Source organism: Siniperca chuatsi, linkage group LG2 (assembly GCF_020085105.1).
Source record: "Siniperca chuatsi isolate FFG_IHB_CAS linkage group LG2, ASM2008510v1, whole genome shotgun sequence".
Lineage (NCBI taxonomy): Eukaryota > Metazoa > Chordata > Actinopteri > Centrarchiformes > Sinipercidae > Siniperca > Siniperca chuatsi.
Window position 1 is genome coordinate 10,880,941 of NC_058043.1, and position 20,525 is coordinate 10,901,465.

Sequence of the window (20,525 nt, forward strand, 5' to 3'; positions counted from 1 at the left end):
CAAAACAATGGGAGATAAGGACCTCTCAGCACAGGAACGCTTTGCTCTGAGTCTTATGCATGGCTGCTTCATCGCCTTCCCTCTCACATTTCCTCTTTCAATGCAGACAGTTTCCTGTAAATTAATTCTTTGTTGTACTCTGAAATATGCCATCTTAAGACATCTTGAGCCAAGGCTCTTCTACCTTAACGAAGTTAACGAAACAATCAGTTGATTACCTGTCCTGTTCAGCCAGGATCAGCCAGAACAGAGGGTGGCAGCAGGGAGTGGAGCTAATCAACAGCACAGAGGACGGCGAAGAAGTCCCCACAACACCTGAATCCATTCTTGTTTAGCCTTTTATTTTAAACCCTAGTTTTTGTTGCTCAGTGCTTGTTTTTGATTCTGCTTGGTGACACTGCGTCACTTTGTTTCTCAAGTACTCTCTAGCCTTTTTAGTTTTTAGAGCCTTGCCTCTGTCTATTTTGCTCCCGAGAAGTCTGCCTCCAACCTTCTCAAGTAAAGACCTTGTGATTTTAACTGCCGTCTTTTGTCTCCTGCATATGGCTCCAACTTCTTGTTTTGAGTGAAATGAACATTACACTGTAAGAATTCAGCTTTTCTCTGTAATTATATTCCTATATTGTGTCTCTTAATTTAAGTAGTCCTCCAACCCACTTATTACAGGTTATTCATTTTAAGTATCTAAACCCACAACTCTATAGGAACACGTGTGCTGTGGCAACCACTTTTAGGTCTAATTACAAGCTACTTTAAGCTTACATGCTTAATCACATCAATGTTTTAGGAATAAAAATCAGACTTTGAAAATATTTATCGTGAAGTAAATTATTTGTTTTTCTAATCTGTAACAAGAACACAACCAACTACTCATTAGTGTTCCTTACTTTGAACCCCCATTGAATAAAAAAAGACTGACGTCAAAAGGAAGTTCACAGGGTATTTTTAAGGTAGTGGATGTACCCAAGAGACAAGGAAAAGAAAAAAATAATCAAGACAATGGCTGATAAGATGAAAACACAGCATCCCACAGGGGCCTAGTGGTGTTCCAATGGCTTTTTTTGCTCTATCTATCCCCAGATGCTGAAGCACAAGATGACAGCATCTGTACTCTGTCATCTGTAAAATAAAGCAACATCTTTTTGACCTGTCTGTCGCTCACCTTACCAAGTGTCATATTTGATAATCGAGTTAAGACAAAAGCTACATCATGCAATGACAGGAAACAGCACACATTCTTACTCACAGTCATCAATCAGCTGCTGTAATTATCAGAATCAACTTTAAATGTCAAAACCATTAATCACATTTTCCAGTACTTTATCTTTAATGAATTCAAAGGTGTTAATGAACTAGTGTGAAGATTAAAATGTGCAAAATGTAATGTATCAAGGCAAATGTAACAGGTTTCTTATAAACATTTCTAAATTACAAAAATGATGGAAAGGGAGAAAAGAAGGGGGAAAAAGTCAGCCCTGCTAATATGACTCTGGATGGTAATTAACTGACTAATGCAGCAGTGTACCACCTGCCAGTGCCATGTGAATAATCACTAAGACTGTCTGCAGAATCTAAACCATACATCCATTGTTTATGCAGTGGTGTGGAGCACAGTGAGAGCTTTACACACTTTGTGCATGCAGGGAAGACCTTAGCACAGAGAGCTCAGAATACCCTGCTTTTCATTCAGATAGTGCGCTGCTGGTCTCCCTCAGTGTCTATCAATCCCCACCTCTTTCCTCCTTCCTTCTGTTCCCACTGGCTGCCTGGCACCACTAACCCAGAGCCAAACAGAGACTCCCCCGCTGGCACACACCAACGTTCTTATTTCAGGACAGTTTCCTGCCCCCTCCACTTTCTCTTCCTCTCTTTCACTCCAAAGCCCTGCACAGCCATCCGTTGCCTCTGATCTCAACCAAAGTGTTTATAATTGATTCTTTAAGGGATATGTTCTCTCCCTCTCTTTCTTTCGCAGACTCTCACCCCCATTGCGTATCTCCTCACCCAATGCATTATTAAAAATCATTTTTGTGAGGGTAGGAGCAGCGACAGGGTCACATGGAATAAATGGATTGTCAGACCTTTCCTGAATTTGCTTTGCTCTGTGTTTCTCCCCTCTTTCTACCTTTTGTCCACCCTGCACCTCACACATCAGGAAACTATCTTGTCAAAAACGTCTTTCTTTCATTCTGCAATTAAAAACACAACTAAGAGGTCAGGTGCTTTTTTTGTGAATGTGTGTAGGAGGGCAAAGGACATGCTCGGGTTTTTCAAAAGCCCTGTGACAGGAAATCTAGGCCTATAGTATCATTCCTCTTATCCCTGCTGAAAAAGCCAACGTAAACTAAGACTATGAGGCAGGTTGCTGTCAAATCGCCCTAGGTGGTGTTTGCTCTTGTGTATCTTTGCCCCGTCACCTCTTATTTTTAAAAAGCAGACAGTAATTGCTGAGAGCAAAAGCAGTTTGCCACTTCACAGTGACCACACACACCAATATAAAACATTTATCTTTGCCAGAATTATCACAGTATGCAACATCTCAAATTATTCTATCCTAAAATTGCATTAAACACTTATAAATTATGTAAAAATCAATGTATGTCACAAACATCTTTCCATTTTATTTAAACCAGATATGCTTTTTACATATGTTTTTGTATGTTTTAATCATTAAAAAAAATGCTTTAACATATTTCCAATAAAATTTGGCCTATTTTATAGCTATTTACACACACAAACACGTGTGACAATCACAAGTACAAATTGGTGTGAGGCTGATCTTTAGTGTATCTGTCACAACAGTTAACTAGTTAGCAAGTGAGCAAAGAAGTTAAAGCTAAAAGTACTGAATAAACTTCAGCTTCTGCAACTCCAAGTTGATGTTGTTGGAGTATGAATGCAAGCTTGACCAAATCTACTGAAAAAGAAGAGAGAGACCAAGCCTTAACATAGATAATTCTGGTAACACTATATCTTGGCAGAAAAAAAATATTGTTAACAATACTTATGTGTAATAGTGTTCCAGTTTGAAAACCATTCAAAAGAACACATGAAGAACGTGGTGGCAACGAAGGGGTTCTTGAGCACATCTGATGGCATGTCAGACAAAAAAGGTTGGGAACCAGAGCATTAGAAAGTATATATTATTGTGCCGCCCAATTGGTGTGTTCAATGTCAAACATTTGATTCTGCATCTTGGTTTGTTGAAAAAATATTTTGAATAAACATATTACAAAATCCTTATTAACTCACAGTTATGGCAGTTTGACTTGCTATATGATGAGAGTAAAAGACAAGACTGTGTCGGTGAGAACAACTGACCACATTACACTCAAAGAGACAGCTTTTTTTATATATTAGGGATGCATCCATTACTCAGTAACAACTTAATTGATCCATGTCTTTGAGTTCTACAGTAATAGCAAATTGATTGATTTATCCTCAAGAGGGAAAGTGGTGGGAATTGTCCAGCCAAAAAGACTGGCAGAATCATCGGCTTTGAGCTGATGGATGAGCCTGGAATGGCAATGAGTAAAAAAGGGTGGAACAAAGGTGAGCTGTGTCAAAAACAGTTGATGAGGAATGGGAGATTAAAGCATGTTTAAATTGCTGATATTACAAATGGTGGGTATCTCAAAAGACTCCCAGCCTCAACAGTCATAACATTTAATAGCTAATATAATTAAATTAGATTAAATCAGCAATTGAGCTAAGAAATCAGCCTCAAGCTGGCCCCAGTTCAAAGCCTACACGGGACTACCAGCATCCGTCCACCATAGCTCAGCAATGAAATACAGTTCCTGTAAATATAAAAGAGGGAATTTCAGATTAAAAAGAAAGAAAACACCCTCCATACTTGTCTGAGGTAACAAGTATGGTTGGGAGGAGGAATCTTTACAGCAACCAATAATTATATTAACTTGTGAAGAGTGAATCATATTTAAGACAGCCTTCAAACAATCCAGACCCATTCTTTAGATTGATTCAAAGGGTGTTTGTGAAATGTGATCCATGGGCAATTGTCTCTGAAAGGCTTTCTCTATTGATCACATCTCATTAGCGACACTTCTCTGTACCACCAACTCTGAGGGTCAATGGACAACTGAAATGAAGCCAATCGCTCAATAGACTGATCATGGTAATTACTTAAGAGTCTGGGATACACAAAGATGGGGGGGGGGGGACTAAATGGGCTGATATGTCTAATTGTCTAATATAGCAATAATTAAAATTTAAAGAAATCCACAAAGCTGTCTGCTTAACTTATCTGCAAAACCAGCTAACGTTAAGAAATGTCAACCGACAATTTGATGCTTTTATGTTGTTTATAGCTATTATAGCTATAGATTTGCTGTAAAGAGATCAGTGCATGACACTTTTGAAATCTTGAAATAATTTCAATATGTGTTTAAAGACAGTTGTATCAATTAATGTTTTCTCAATGTAATTATTTTATTTAATCATTTCATTTATAATCAGAGGAGGTCCTCAATTCACCCAAGGTTGCTACTTTCTCACTTGGCTGGCAACTCTACATCCTTGTGTATATAGCAGGACAAATCATAGGGAGACTGCACAGACAACAAGTGAACTTGCCATTGACAGGGACATGGAGAAAACTAGTGGAATCGTGATGATTCTTCAAATTTGTCAAGACAGACTGAGATCTTGTCTAAATACCACTTTGACCTATAACATTTTCAATTTCCTTCTATGCATGTGGATAGAAGCTGACATTTTGTTTTTAACAAAAATATAGGAGCGGAAAAGAGAGACCTGTTGAGCTGCCATATTTCATTGTGTTCGGGGAAACAACTGGGCAGCTGGAAAAGGGAGATACAGCGCAGCTCTGCAGTCTCTGAGAGGTTAAATGTGCACAAACCTGTGCGTCTGCTGATAGTACTTCCATTGCTGCTACAGCGGTGGCAGCTGCTGTTTTGTGTCTTTGTGCCTCTCTGCAGCACTTGACCATTATGTTCAGTTTCATCCCAAGGACTTTGTTGTTACTTGGGCCTCAGTCTCTGAGTCTATCTGTCCCTCTTTCTTTCTCTCTTGTTCTTATTTTCTCTCTCATGTGCCGTCTCTCTCTCTCTCTCTCTCTCTCTCTCACTCTCTCTCTCTCATGCTCTCTCATGCGCTCTGCCAACCTCCTTTGCTTCAGTTTTTAGTCTTGCAAAGTCTGTCAGAGTTTTCCCCGGTGATTGAAGTCAGACGTGGGTGTCTTGAAGTGTTCAAAATGGAATAACTTAGAGGTTGTGACATCAATTCACCTATCAACATTATTATCTGCAGAAGGTTCCTTAGGGATGCACTAAGATAGATTGTGTACACAATCATTTTCTTCTTAAACTGATTCTGTACATTTATGATTTCTCCATGTGTCGACGTGTGTGTCTCTTTAATTAAACACAAGGTCATAAAAAATAAAAATATGGTCTTTGTATTTCACTCACTTTTTGGTGTTTTCTTATTATCTCCTGCAGCTATGGTTCAGAAGCTGTAGGCCACCTATTAATATTAATTGAGGGTAATTTTTCTATCCTGCTGTTCTTTAATATCAGCTGAGCTAAAAGACATAAGCCCAACTTTCTGCATTCCTAATTAGGAAAAAGTCTTTCCAAGGAGAAAGAGGGAGTGGAATTGAGGGGGCCATAGATAGAGAACGTTACCAATCTGTAATACTTTCAGCAGTAATGACTGAAAATTTGTTATATATCCCACTGGGTATTGGGACCAGTGACAATTAATTGATGACAACATTGGCCTCACACAAGGACATACTGTACTTCTGATTGGATAACGGTGGACTCAACACCTGAACGTGAACGTAACAATGTGAAATCAAGTGTGACGTAGTAGAAGCTGTGAAACATCCAAGTCTATTCATCCATCAGTACATTAGATAGTATTATATTGTGGATTCTCACCATCCCATTTCAGACCACCAGCATTAAGTGTTACCCTTGCTGCAGTTTGACTGTTTAATTTTCCATCTTTATCAGAGTACTGATAAAATGATGCGATGCAACTGGACTCCCTGATGCCATATGTAGCGGAGACCATTTGTTTCTGGCTATCTTCCACAGCCAGGGAGCAGCTAGCGAGGCACGATGCCGATGCTGGGGGGAAAAAAGCAGAAGCTGCCGACAGTGTTAATCACACTTGTACTGCTTCCATGCTCTGGGGTTTGGAGGCCGAGGCTGGTGGGAGTGTTCATCATACTTTTTTTTTATTTTTCTATCGCACTGAAGATTCTTTCCACACCATTAGTGCTCTCTGCTGAGCTGTTCCATCCAGGTCCACTACTGTACTAACACAGTAGAGCCCTGCGAAGCACCATCTGCCATAAGCACAACTAACTACAGTAAATGTGGACACATCAGCAAATTAGAGGAGCTGCACCATGTGGGCTGTGTTGCAGCCACTGCTGTATTACATGGTTTTACAGGATATGGGGGGGGGGCTGGGATCACTGAAGGACAGTCATTAAGTCAATAATGCATGTCTGTCGGCACATTCTCTGCCGACAGACATGCATCTTATTTATCAAACTGGTTCTTGTCATCTGAACGTGACCCTCTTTCTTCATGCATGTGCATTTATTGGAGGATTGGGCAAATATAGGGGGGAGATTTTTGTAGTTAACTACGCACTTCACTGGACTTTGAAAGGTTCATGCAATTTGTGAGGGTCAGTTTTGTGTGGAAAGGTCTCAGCCTCTAAAGAGCTGTTCCAGTTATAGAAGGCTGTGGCGGGGATAACTTCTTTTAAAAGTGACAGGAAATACAGGGTCAGCACATCACTAAATGGTGTGCAGAGGAGCTGCACTGAAACAAAAAGTACCATTTTCTCAGAAATAAGCATTCATTATCTACTAATAAATGCACCAAAGAGGAGAAATTCAGTGATCTATGGCGACTGGTCTCTTTATGAGACATTCACAAATGTGTATTAGGTCGCAATTATCACGGGATTCTCAAGAGACATCAACCTTATCAATACAGTGCCATTGTCACTGGCCACCTGCTCTGGCATGAGCATCTGCTGGATAGTTGCTCTGACTGGATTAGCTCACTCTCCCACAGCAGGCTGCCACAGGTTGCAATGTGTAACATTTTAATGTGAGCCCCCTATTTCTTTTGAGCCTATCTTATCTTGTCTTCAAAAGGAAAAAGGGGCTATCTCTTTTTTTAAAGATTTTTTTCAATTTTATTTAATTAATTAATTTTGTCCCCTCAAACTTATTTTTCTGAGTTGGAGTTGCCTTGTGTCCATCTAAATGTTTTGGTACTCTTTTTCTGTATTTATTAATAATTCCATTTCAGCATCAATGAATTTAGTATTTAAATTCTTAAACTGGTTAGGGCTTTACATTGCAGAAATTTCACAGCATCATTAAAGATATGCCTCACACACAAAAATGCAAAAACAAGGTGGCCCACCTCACTAATGTCGTAATTACAGTAACTGATGCCTTACTTACTCACACAATAAAATAGCAAGAACCATTAGGAAAATTAAAATGATAACCAAAAAATGTTTTCATCTGAATCAAAAGGTACGTGTAATTTGAAAGGATCATTCATGGTGACAAACACAAAGAAATATCAGCCAACTCTGCAGCTCTGTTTCATTGTATTGTATTACAGCTAAAACATTTACTGTATTGTTGAGAGTCACCGCTCTTATCAACCCTATTTCCATCAGCAGTAAGCAGCAAACAAGCTCTGATAAACACACTGTATACTACCTGCCCAGCACCAAACAGCAAACATCCAGCAAATTAAAGAAAAAGAATTGCTCATTTTCTATGGGGGTTTTTTCTGCAACGAGTCAAAAGTAATTGCTATGTTTGTAAATTTCCTGGTGTCAGCAAAATACACATTAAATTACCAACCAATTGTTCTTGTCTGAGTGTGTTACCTACAGAAGAAGGTCAATAATGCAGTTAGTGTCTCTATAAATATAAACAGATGCCGTGGCTGTAATTAGACAGTCATGACAAAAAATGTTCAGTAACTGATGACAACCATAGCTACACTATCAGGACAACACCCTATGTGCTTCAGACAGCTTAGTGTTTTTACTGCTGCTGTATCTGATGAATCCATACACTGTACAGCAGCTATAAAGGTCACACAGGTAGCAGGTAATTACTGGATGTCTGTAACCATTGGATAGATGAGAAAAACAAACACTCCCAGAAAATCTCACAAAGCAACAGATTTTTTAACTTCTTACTCATAAAGCAAGTGTTATGGCACTGACCCAGGGTTCAAGACCAAGTTTCAGCCTTTTATGACAGCATTTCTCAACCTTTCAGAGACTGTAAACTATCTCACTAAGGCCAGAGTGCAGGGCCTTGTAGCAGCCTTGTACATGGTGTGTATCACCATACTAAGATGTACACTCAGTAGCCCTTGGCCTGTGAGTCAGTCACAGTGTACATAATGGTCCCATTCTGAGGGGGAACAAAGGGATCTGGACTGATGGAGCATCACAGATTGAACTGAGGATAAAAATCAGTCTATACAATTCACTACCTTATATATCCCGCCATGTCATTTCCCAAAACCAAACTTCAGTGATAATTGCTCAACAGAGGTCATATTATATAGATGTTATAATAAACTATATCAGCGCTGACCTTGTAATGCAAACATACTCAGCTGACCCTCGTCTTGGCAGGCCTCAGCTGGCCCTGCAGAGGACATTTAACTATTGACACGCCTGACTCACCACTTTGAAGTCTTCAGCACTGCACTCCATGCCTCGGTAGTAGCAGGAGAGAAGCATGTCCTTGATGTCGTGGCCCGTTCGGTCGTAGAATTCACGCATGTTGAAGGGGCGAGGTTTATAGTTGTCAAAGTCGGCCCTCTCCTTCAGGATCTGCAGGACATTTTCCTCCACCATGTGTGGGTCCCGGATCTCATACCTGGATGAGAAGGTTCTGGACTTAGTTAATGTGGGTCTGAGGAAGCACATTCATAAATACACCCTTGTCTGATCGCTTAATTTACTGAATTTTGGTATAAAACCAACATAAGACCACTGTAATTTTGTGATTACATGACCATGTTTAGTTGTTTTTTTTTTTCTCAAAGAAACAAATGTAATCTCAAAATCACATGCAAACGTTTTTTATAACTCCTCTTGCTGTATGAATCATGAGAAAAGGTATTTTTGAAATGGCTTACTTCAAAATGAAAACTCAGATATGAATAGTAAACAACAGAGTAGACATCAAAATAGTAAAATGAATTTTCACGGACTTTATATCTTAAGAGTCTAAACATAATCATCTTCAAACACAAAACCTTAACCTACCCATGAAAGAGTAAAAAAATATACATGACTTCAATGAATTCCCTTACACAGTAGAGCAAGACACAACTTTAGCTGTACCTCAATTCCATTTTAAAATGTGCAATTTTTTGGCTGGCAGACAAGCATTTTTGGCAGGACAATAAGGATTAACATGTAAAAAGTAATCGTGAAGCAGCAAAAAGAGCCTAGTCACCCTCTTACTGAATGAAAGGTGCACACAGTATGCGCGTACCAGCTCTCCCAGACCTGCAGTAAACAAGATCTCACAATATCATCCACATGTTGTCTAAAACTGGCAGCCTAGCTGTGGCATGGGTGGCGCTGCATGGGTGAAAATGGCTCATTATTGGGGATATTTCTTTTCACACAAGCATGTTAATTATTCTGCCAAAAAATTAGGATTAACTGTGGTGGCAGTGCGTTTTCACATAGTAAGCATAACAATGTTCATAATGCTGTAATTCAGGCTGAAGATCCTGCGCACTCTGGAAAAGAGTATTTGGATTATTTAGCATTTAAATGAAAGCAAAACACCTCACAGACCATCTGCTGCAAGTGCAAAGCATAATCAGGTGTATCATGTAGGTATAGGAAGCACGTTCTGTCTCTCTTTACTCCACACAAACACATGACAAAGTACGATTAATTTGCATGTATCAACACACACCAGAAGAAGCTCAACTACAATAGCCATACTCATAGAAAGAAAACACTGGGGAAGTCATTCATGACATGCCTCTGCTTGACAACCACCATCAACCTCCAGCACCTGCTCACAGCCATTCACAGATACAAATTAACCTCAATTAACTAGTGTGGCCCTGCTCGGAGAAAAGACAGCCCATTGATGACCCCTGCTGAGCGATGGGGCCATCAGTGGTACAAGCATTCAAATTATGGAGTGCTAAGACTAATCACTACTGACAGACACTTATGAGAGTAATTTGTTTAGACACAGAGTCTATCAGAGTGAATAGCACTGAATTAACTGAGCAACAAGGTAGTTATTCCTTCTATTTCTTCCACATTAGACTACCGCAAAGTAGTAAGGTAAGGGGTTTTGATACGAAGTCTTGAATTTGTGTGTAATGTGAGAGAGCAGCAGCCATCTTATAATAGGGTTCATGTATTGTGTTATTGTAATACTTTTGGACAGCTCAATTTACATTTGCAAACATAAATAAGTGTGTCTCAAAGCTGGAGAAACCAGAATTAGAATTGAAAACCATGAGAGACAGAGAGAGACAAAGGCATACCCTTATCCTCTGACAATAAATCTGTGAATGACTTTGTGGACGCTGACAGCGGAGTTATTTCTCATGGATATGGGCACTATTTCAAACCATAATTGGTGGTAAATCTTAATGGATTTTTTTTTAATTCCACAAGGTCAAGCTTTGTCGGTGCTCATGAACAAGATTATGTCCCTTGATGATGGGAATAATGTAAGATGATCCATGAATAAAAAATGAAATATTATATAATTTCTTTTGTGAGCACTGTCTTAATATTCAACTGCTGATGTATTTTCAACTCGTATCCCAACCGAATTACAAGAAAATGTAATATGTTCCAGGGCAGCTACAGCGCTGTTTACATGCTACAAACAGAATGAAATAAAATATTCACCATGTGAGACAGTATGTGCTGTAATTTGAAATGAGGACTGTTTCTCTCTACGGTGCTCATGACACTGAAGAAAGATGGGAATCCGTCATGCTTCATGGTGGAAGTGAAGTTAAATATGGCGTTAACAGTGCTGTGACAGAGAAGATTGATACTTTTATTCTGACCAAAAGTTGAACTGAGTGCCACACAATATTGTCGTAAAATTCAACACTGCAACATCAACATCAGGTGCAACATGGCACCTAAGAGCAATTAAATGCTTGCAGAATATGACAGATATTTCACAAGTTAAATACAGTTGACAATTTATGTAATAACTCCTCCAATACAAAGATTCAACAGTCACTATCACACCTACATGTAATAAACATCACATCACAATCAGTGAGTAAAATCAGTATTGCCATCAGTGTTTTCTTTTTTCTTTCTTCACAATTCAAAGCAAACTCTTCAAATCAACTCTGATTATGAAAGCTGATTATGATGTTTGTATTTTACACTTTCATTAAGAGATTTCTTCTTTTTATTTATCTGTTTAATAAAAAGAATGTAAGAATGTAAGAAGAATTTGCATAAGCAGCAGTAACAGACTAAAGACAAGACAGTGCAGGTGGCCGCTTTGCTTATAGATTAAATAGATGATAAACCCAAGAAAGGTTATTCATTAGCCGCTCCTTTGTCCTTAATACATCTGGCTGTTGTTGAAACTATATCAAGGTAAATTAAGGATATGTAGGGTTAATTCGTAACAGCAGTTGTGTGTGAATGTGTGAGCAGATTATGCACTGTAAATGTGTGATCTGGCTGTCTTTAGTGTATTAATGTCATTGTTTTTAAAGACAGTCATTACCAAGTGCGATGCATTCCATAAATAAATAAATAAATAAACCATCCTATGTGTTAGAGAGAAACAACAAGTCACTGTCTAATAAAAATGTCAACAAACAAAGTTATAATGAGAATCACAACTTTGTTATCATTTACAGTTTGTTACTTTACAGATTATGATGTATTATGTTTCCCAGTTCCCGCAATGTTGTGTAATTTAAATCAGCTTGATAAATTAAGATACTATAACTGATTTACTTGATAATATCAGTGCAGGAATGGTAACGTTTGGAAAAGTTCATGGGGCCCTGGAAATGGCAGGTGAAATAGGTTGTATCTTTGATAAAAAAGCACAGCTCAAAACTAGTTCAGTACTCTGGCCCACACTGGGACTACATCACTCATTGTCATGCTTTATTGTAATAAGAAGATACAGCCTGTTGTGGTATATTCCGAACTTAATTGAATTGTATCCTGAGCCTCTGTCTTATAAGCAACACAAAGCTGCCAGGAGAGCACTTAAGACATCGTGCTCAGATCCCCAAGTCAGGAGGCTTTAGCTGAAGCGCATACAATCACAATAATATGGGTAGATTTTTAATATTGCCCTGCCACTGCTCCCTAAAGCAATCACGGCAAACTCACTACATAGGGGCGGGGGGAGACTAAATTGGATTATGGGCCACAAGCACTTTAATTTTCTTGCGGGGACTAAAACGAATGAAGGAGCATCTGCATCACTTTGCCACCTCATGAGAGTGAGTAAATACTAGCAACCACTGACTGGGTGAACTTTGACAGTGAGACTGTGGTCACCAAAGTGTACACCCTCAGTCAGAAAAAACCCTAACAAAAAATCTTCCTCCATAGCAGTTCATACTCCCATTGTATTAAGTTGGTGTTAATACCACAGGCTGTGTGACACAACAATGAACACATCTTAATATAATCTCAGGTAATTATCCTATTAGCACTAATTGAACTCATATACTAACGAGGATCAGATTGTTTGTGCAGTGTCCTTGAAAATGAATAACTGCAATGATTCCTGGTTGCAGAGTTTTGATAATCACATCTTAATGATGGTGCACCTGTGACACAGTTATTATGCAACAAGATCACAGAAATGCAAACAAATGTCACTGAGAGGTGAAGCGAACCCAAACAAATCTCTGTTTCACTGAAAAACAATCACACCCAACAAATCAAAGAAGCAAAATACAGCAATAACATGCATCACCTTGATCACATTTGATCTTTTAAAAACCTTGACCTAGACTAAATTGCCTACTTATGCCTCCCCAATGATAATCTTCTCTCTGGTGAACAATCATAATATAAATGTAAATGAACCCACATTTGAAAAAAAATCCGCTTTAGAACCAACTCTTTGAGTTTGCATTTTCTGTATGATGATGTGGCCTCCCCATGTCATTTCCCAAGCACTTTTTGCACCAGTCAAATCCCAATTAGGACCTGTGATCTTGCTGAGACAGATAATGCAGCCAAAGTTATCGAGCGTTACATTTCGTGCCACTTTACACACCGCTTATGTGACTTTAGAGCATGTTTGCAAGCTCAGGAAACACGTTAAAGCTCGAGAACTGTGTAAGCCGAATACTCGCTTCTCTGACTTTCATGAGCTGATCCAACACTTTTCGGCAGTATACACCACGTAACCAACACCTATTCCATAATGACCTTTCTTTCGTTAATTACCATATAATTGCCTTTGCGACATAATAAAAATAAAATTGAGCAATTTACTCGTGATGTTCTGCACTGCCAAGTGTGATTTCAACCTGCAAAAACACAATGAGAAAGTGATTGATTTTTTGGTACATAAATTGCTGGAGTGGAGAAAGTTAAGGTGAAGTTAGTAGCTCAGCTATAATAGCGTGTAAGACAGTGTGGCATCCCTGCAAGGGTGGAGACTGCCTGCTGCTTCCTACGGAGACAGTGATGGACACAGACTCACAGCCACATGACACTTTGTTTTTCTTCTGCCATTTTCTAACAAAACCCACAGCATGTTGGCTGATATCTAGAACCTTCCCACTGAAATGTTTTCTACCCAATCAATGTTTAATTTAAAAGCAGTGTCTATAGGAAACCCTAAGAACTTTTATTATCTACAAGTTAGATTCAAGCTGTTTCCAGTTCCTTTGTTTTTCCTCCAAAGTCCTTACCACACAGTACTTTTTCTACTTCTGAGAGACTGTCAAAGAGTAAGTCCAAGACCTTGCCTTGTCATCTTTTAAGAAAACGTCACATACTGTCTCTGATCTCTAAGTGGGTAAAAAGTATGGGCGAGTCTCCCCCAAGGCCAAATGGAACAGAGGGGGCAAGAAACAGTGAGAGAGATGACAGTGTTAATCAGCAGGACAACTCTGTAGCTTAACAAACAGCCCTAATTACACAAGGATAAGGACTTGTTCATCACACAGCTTACGAGACACAAGTTAATTGCCTCTGCTTGCAGTTCTGTCCCTCCATCTGAAGTCAGCTCATTCCAAAGTCACTTGGAGGCAAGTGCCACTGCTTTCATTTTTGTTTTCCTCTCTCTTGTTCAGACAGTGCCCTTATTTTTTTCAGGTGCATCTCACTTCTTACAGGAAATCTGTCTGAACCTGCACTAATAAATAAAAGAGGTAGAAGCCTATGTTGATATTTTAATGGTCTGCCATTACAGCTGACAGTACAAACACAGAGAAACAAATCCACGTAGGATGTAGACACACTGGTTGAAATCTGTACCATACAAAACACTAGAACTGCAGCCCCAAGCAATGGAATCTATTGCCTTCCTGTAAGGTTATCACCTGTAATATGGATGCATATATAGAGGTCACAGAGCAACGATATTCGGTATGAAAACGGGGAGATGGATTTATGTCATTCTAGCATGTACCACTGAGGCACTCTGCAACTGTGCCTTGGGCTGCAGAGCTGTGTGGATCAATACGCTAAAAATACACTGACTAATGGGTTCAAGATGGTATTAAGATGAGTTTGCATGTAGTAGATCTTTTATTTTGCAGTAACCCGTGTTGTGTGTTTGGTTACCGTGATCAAAATAAGTTGGGTGGCACAGAAAAGGAAACTGTCAACAGTCAGCAGTCAACAGTCAACGGTGAGCTTGTCATTGCTGCCGAAAGACTAAATGATCAAAGCACAGCAGAAAGCAACAAGTGTAAAGGGAGGGCACGGCAGTTGTGAATCACACACACATCTCTCCACACTTTGTCAGCAGGGGATTTAAAAGTCTACTCGGTTACTTATCCAGTGTTGAGATATTCGCATCACATGAAATGTAAAATGATGAGGCAAGGAATTACACCAGCGGCATTTTCTCCATCATTTTATATTAACCACTTAGAAACGGCTCATCCATTATCTGTTACCTGGGGGATTCACATGATCTGTGATGAAATGTGTTCCTTTCTCCTTTTTTTTTTTTTTTAAAATTAGATACCGTATCAACATATTTCAACAGATAGATGTTAGGATTATATTTCATGTTGTTGCATATGGTTGCATTAATACAGCAGCTTATGTTCAGTGTGGCTTTCAGCTGACATGATCTGTAATGCCACTACATTATTAAATAACCAACTGCAATTCTGAGCCTTTTCCTCACTTTTTAAAAAACACCTTTCATCTGTAGCTTTTTGTATCAATTACCTCAGGCTAAGGTCAGTCCAAGTTCATTTTCACTGAGAGCCTTAAAAGGTTTTGCATGCTTTGTCCATGTTGTTTGCACCTCTCCCATGGCCTAACAGCGACAGCCAGTGAGACAGGTGTTAAAACACTGCTTTGCACTTCCATGTGACATATAAGATTTCACCTGAGACAATTTAGACATCAAAGCAAAACTAAGGTTACATTTCCAAGAGGATACTGACAACATCAAATTTCATATAAGTTCAAAAATCACTAGTAGCTTGTAGATTTAAAGGCCTAATAAGTAACGCTTCAGCACTATTTACCTTTACAGAATATCTAAAGAGGGAGTTTCAGAATGTAGTCAGTGGGTTCAGGGATTTAGTGATTTAATGGTTTTCAGTGAATTGTATTGGCATAAAGAATAGTTTGGTTTCATGATAACTGCAGTAGAATATACCCAAATTAAAAATGCACTGTTTCAATTAAATGTTTCAATCTTGTGACCGTTTTCTCATTGTGTGCAGTGGACACAATCAAATCCTGAATCAACAACTACTAAATCCTCACAGATGGGTATCCCTAAGGCAAAACCTTATCATCCAAGCAGCCAGTGTGTCTGTTTGGGAGTCTGTGTACTGAATAGTAGTTTCTTTTAACCTACATGAAACTTACAGCTATAGGTATAGGAAATCAAAGATCATGAGATATCTGCTATAAAAGCACTTAATCATCGACAGGCTTGCCTCTGACTTCATGCACACCAACAGGTAGACCTACTGTAGGCTACAGGCAGCCCTTAACACACAGGTAAAGTACATGGGACCCAGACACACACACACACCTGCCGTTGAGCAAGGCAAGGAGCTCCCCAGCATGGTACAGGTCGTTGCGCGTCACCCGGCTGAAGCGGAAGGAGTTGAGGTTGCAGAAGGTGACTGAGGGGAACACCATCATCGGAGCCGCCACCTCGTCCAGCTTGGTGACATGGGGGTACTGGAAGTAGAACTGCACCCGGTCCACACACACCATCACCAGCACACCCACGGAGCCCAGGAAGAACAAAATCCACAGGCTGCGCTTGATACACATCCGCTCATAAGTGAACATGTGCGAGATGCCATGCAGCGTGGATCTGCTGGCGAAAACTTCAATGGGAGCCGGCCGCTTGTAGTCCATGTCCTCCGAGTCCGCTTTGAGATCCATTATGTCCCCGGAATGAGTTTAGATGAATGAAGGGTAGGGGGTTGCAAACGGAGGAACTGGCTTTATAGATAAGTAGATGCTTTATTATTGGGAAGGAGGTTAGTGTCTGCAAGTTCACGCCCTTCTACGCATGTATTTCTCAAGCAGTCTGTGTGAGATGTTGCGTCACTGACAGCGGGCAAAATACCCCGACATTCAGAGCATTTTAGCTAATATATCCTCGAAACACCCCGTCCTTGCATGAAAACACTTGGGGAAAGTGTAGATGGGGAAAGCATGTGTTGTAGGCTACCTCGGATGGGGTCACAGTTCCATAATAAATAGCCCGGTGTGGAGCGCGCATGGATAGATGCCAACGCTGTCCTCTCCGCGCACACTTCTGTATTATTACCGAGTTGATATTTTGAAAACAAAAAAGCAAAAGCGCTGGGCAGGTCTGCAAAAAACAAAACAAAAAAAAAACAAAACAGATCACGGTTGAGAAGGGAGGGGGGAAAAAAGGACAAATCACATCGGCGAGGAAAACAGGGAAATGTGAATTAGAAAATCAAAGCGGCGGTATATTCTCTCTCAGTGTAAGGCAGAGAGTAGACATGGCTTTCCTTGCTCTTCATATGCAATCCAAACATGTGCAGAATAACAAATAGCCACTGATTTCTCGCTCGTTAGCGTTTTAAAAGCAGTCGTCGGGGTGTCCTGGGTTTTTCACAGCCGGCATAAACAGCTGCATCACAGAGGAACTGGGTCTGTCAGGTAGCTGCCTCGGTGCGCCTCTGCTCGCTCGCTTGCATCCATCCCCTCCTCCGAGCTGCCTCCACAACAATGCAGGGATAATTACTATGGTATATTTGGATTCCCGCTGGTTTATCCTTGAATAAGAGTGCTCTGGGGGAAAAATGTGTACCTGGCAAAAGGCAATTACCGCCCGAAAAGCTCAGCGGAAAGGGGAAACCACCTCAGCTGCGGTAGCGGTTTGCCAGGATCAATTAAATTCCCTCCAAATGAGAGTAAGGCTAGGACGGCATGTGTTTTACACATGACGAAGTCCAACATCGGTGTCACTTCTGCAATGCCTGTGTTTTGCCCAGAAGCGAGCTACCGTCAGTGTACTGAGATTACAATTTCAGCGATGACGATACAGTATGACTCGAAAAGTCATTACTAAACCGCTGTCCCTTTACTGTGTTTACCTGTGTTTCTCTGAGCTAGCTTACATGATTAAAAACTAGCTAGCATGAAGTTTTACTTTCTTCAGGTGATAAAGCAAAATTGTGACAAAACATTACGTTATCATTTGCAGGAGATATAAAGTGAGTTATTTCCCCTAGGTTTTAAAAAGCAACACTAAATTAGCTCGGCTACTAGCTAAGCTTACAACCTTAACGGCAAAGTAATGTTGTAGCTACGTATGGTGGTAAAACAAAACATTTCAAAAGACAAATGAACAACACAGAAAACACAACAACGTTGCACAAAACAGGATTTAGCTAAATAAAAATATGGAGTTAGTTTTGTGTTTTGTCTTTACCCAGAAGCAAGCTACTTCAAAAATGAATTTTACTTCCGTTATCACCGCCACCTGTTACACCTCTTGTGGTCCTTTCAGCTAAAACATCATCTGATAAAATATTAAAACATGATAAAAAAAAACATCATCCAAGCTAGTTGTAGGCTAAGTCAAGGTTTACTACTATTTGTATTTTATAAATCAAAATGGTGACAAGACATTATCTTATCACTTACAGGAGACGTAAAGTGAGTTAGTTTTTATTTCTAAGGGTAAGCCAACTCAGCTATTAAGAGAAAAATGCTGATCGTTAAGAAATTGTAACAGAAAAGTAACATTACAAGGGTAATGCGTCATATGGCGGCCATTTTCCTCTGACGTCATGCCCAGGGTGGGAAGCTCAAATGCTGTTATCTAAAGGATAATGTTGTACTGCTGTGTTCCAGGTTGCAAGTCCTATAAACATAGGGAATCTGACAAATTGTTATCATATCACCGCTTCCCGATTGATCAGCAACTGAATAGACAATGGATAGTGAAAATCCAGAGGGACATTGGGCCATATTTCAAGGTAAAACAACATATGTATAGCTTCCCACCCTGAGTGGGACGTCAGAGGAAAATAGCCGCCATGTGACTATGGTGGATTAGCTAAAGTAGCCTTTGCTGGCCCTTAGATGCAAAACCCACCAATGTGTGTGGTGTTCCGTGCTAATGGTGAGGACCAGGGTTAAAAGTAGATTTACAAAGATGTTTCTGCATTTACACATGACTTAACACACTGGGATTCATTTGTATTCAGTGCTGGTGGTGAAGAGGTCTGAAACACGGCTTTTGAGTATGTTCATCTGTAATTTTCAAGTGGAAAAGCTTGGAAAACATTCATCTAGTTGCTCATCAACATCCTGCCCTGTCTCGGTGTTAATTAAAAACAATAAACATTAAGTCAGTGCAGTGAAAAGTTAAAGAGTTATAGTCTATTTTTGCCCTAACATTATACCGGTGCATAGGAGGCACTTGGCCAGCTTGAAGTGGAAGCCTCCCATTAGGCGGGCTGGCTATTAGGGCACAGACACATTCTAGTTTCCAAAAAGGTCACTTTAGCACTCAGAACAAAAAAGGGCAGAGGTCCACATGAAGAACTTACTCCTCACAGGAAGTGTAACTAAAAGACAAAAATTACCCAGAAGAAAAAGATAAGTACTTTGGAACGGCCTGCCTGAGGAAATTAGGCTAGCAAAATCTGTTTCATCTTTTAAATCCCTTCTAAAAACACATTTTTATAAACAAGCTTTTATGTGACTTCACTCCCTATGCACTGTCGTCTGGAGTTTGGAATCGCTGAGGGGTTCCTGCATTTCTTTTGCATTTCCCTTTACTCCTATCTTTCATAATTTTTCGGCACACAATTGTATGTAAAGTTTTGATCTGTTCTTAATGGTATCTCTGTTTGTTGGTGTGTTTTTAGCTGTATCTGTTTATCTCATATATATTACCTTTATTTTTATTCTGTATTGCTGCTTTTGGGTTTACTGTATGTAAAGCACTTTGTAAACATTGTTTTAAAAAAGTGTTATATAAATAAAGTTATTATAATAATAATAATTATTATTACTTTTGAATTAGATAAGTATCGGAAACAGTTGATATCTGTTATTAATGTTTTAAAAATTATTTTATGTAATAGAAAAGACACTCTTGAAAGTTCGCAAAAAATAATGTTACTGCTTCAGGTTCATTACCCATCTTACAGCCATTCAAGGGTACTGACACACACCTGTTCACACACACACATCTACACACATATTTGTACACAAATGCACATATACTCTATGCAGAAACTTATTATATACACATATTATGTTTGTAGGTCCAGGTGTACATTTCCTTTGTAAAACAGTAATTTGTAAACAAATACTCAAACTCTCATACACGTACTGTATGCATACTTGTGTATACACACACATTTGCACACATACAGAATACACATATGCACATAACACACATATGCATTCAAACATATTTATACATGCATCTATGCATACAAACAGTTGTACACAGGTTCACACAAATCCCAGACCAAATCTATTTTCTCCCCTGACCAATTCTCTGTAGTTGACTGAATGGAACATCCAAATATGTCAGAGTGAGTGAGTGAGCCAAACACAGGCAATAAGGCAGATGTGTCGCAAGACTGCCAGTGCCAAATCTGTCATAGAAACCATATTGCCAAGAGGCGAGGGGAGCTCACCCATGAAATTGTTCATAATTCGTCCATAATTGCCATTGATCAGCAGTGCTGGGAAGATGAGCCATGCTCTGTTCCAGTTAGGTGATGTGAATTCTGGGTAGCCATTGTGCGACA

At 39.6% G+C, this 20,525-nt stretch overlaps 1 protein-coding gene across 1 annotated transcript in view; it reads right to left on the reverse strand.

The window, feature by feature from the left end:
* Nucleotides 1–17,795, reverse strand: part of asic1b (acid-sensing (proton-gated) ion channel 1b) — a 152,180-nt gene extending 134,385 nt beyond the window's left edge. The window contains exons 1-2 of the mRNA XM_044168448.1: nucleotides 16,292–17,795; nucleotides 8,740–8,935 (exon numbers count right to left, since the gene is read on the reverse strand). Of these exons, the coding sequence (XP_044024383.1) occupies nucleotides 8,740–8,935; nucleotides 16,292–16,653 (558 nt within the window). The 5' untranslated portion in view covers nucleotides 16,654–17,795. The remainder of the gene's footprint in view (nucleotides 1–8,739; nucleotides 8,936–16,291) is intronic.
* Nucleotides 17,796–20,525: the final 2,730 nt, after the last annotated feature.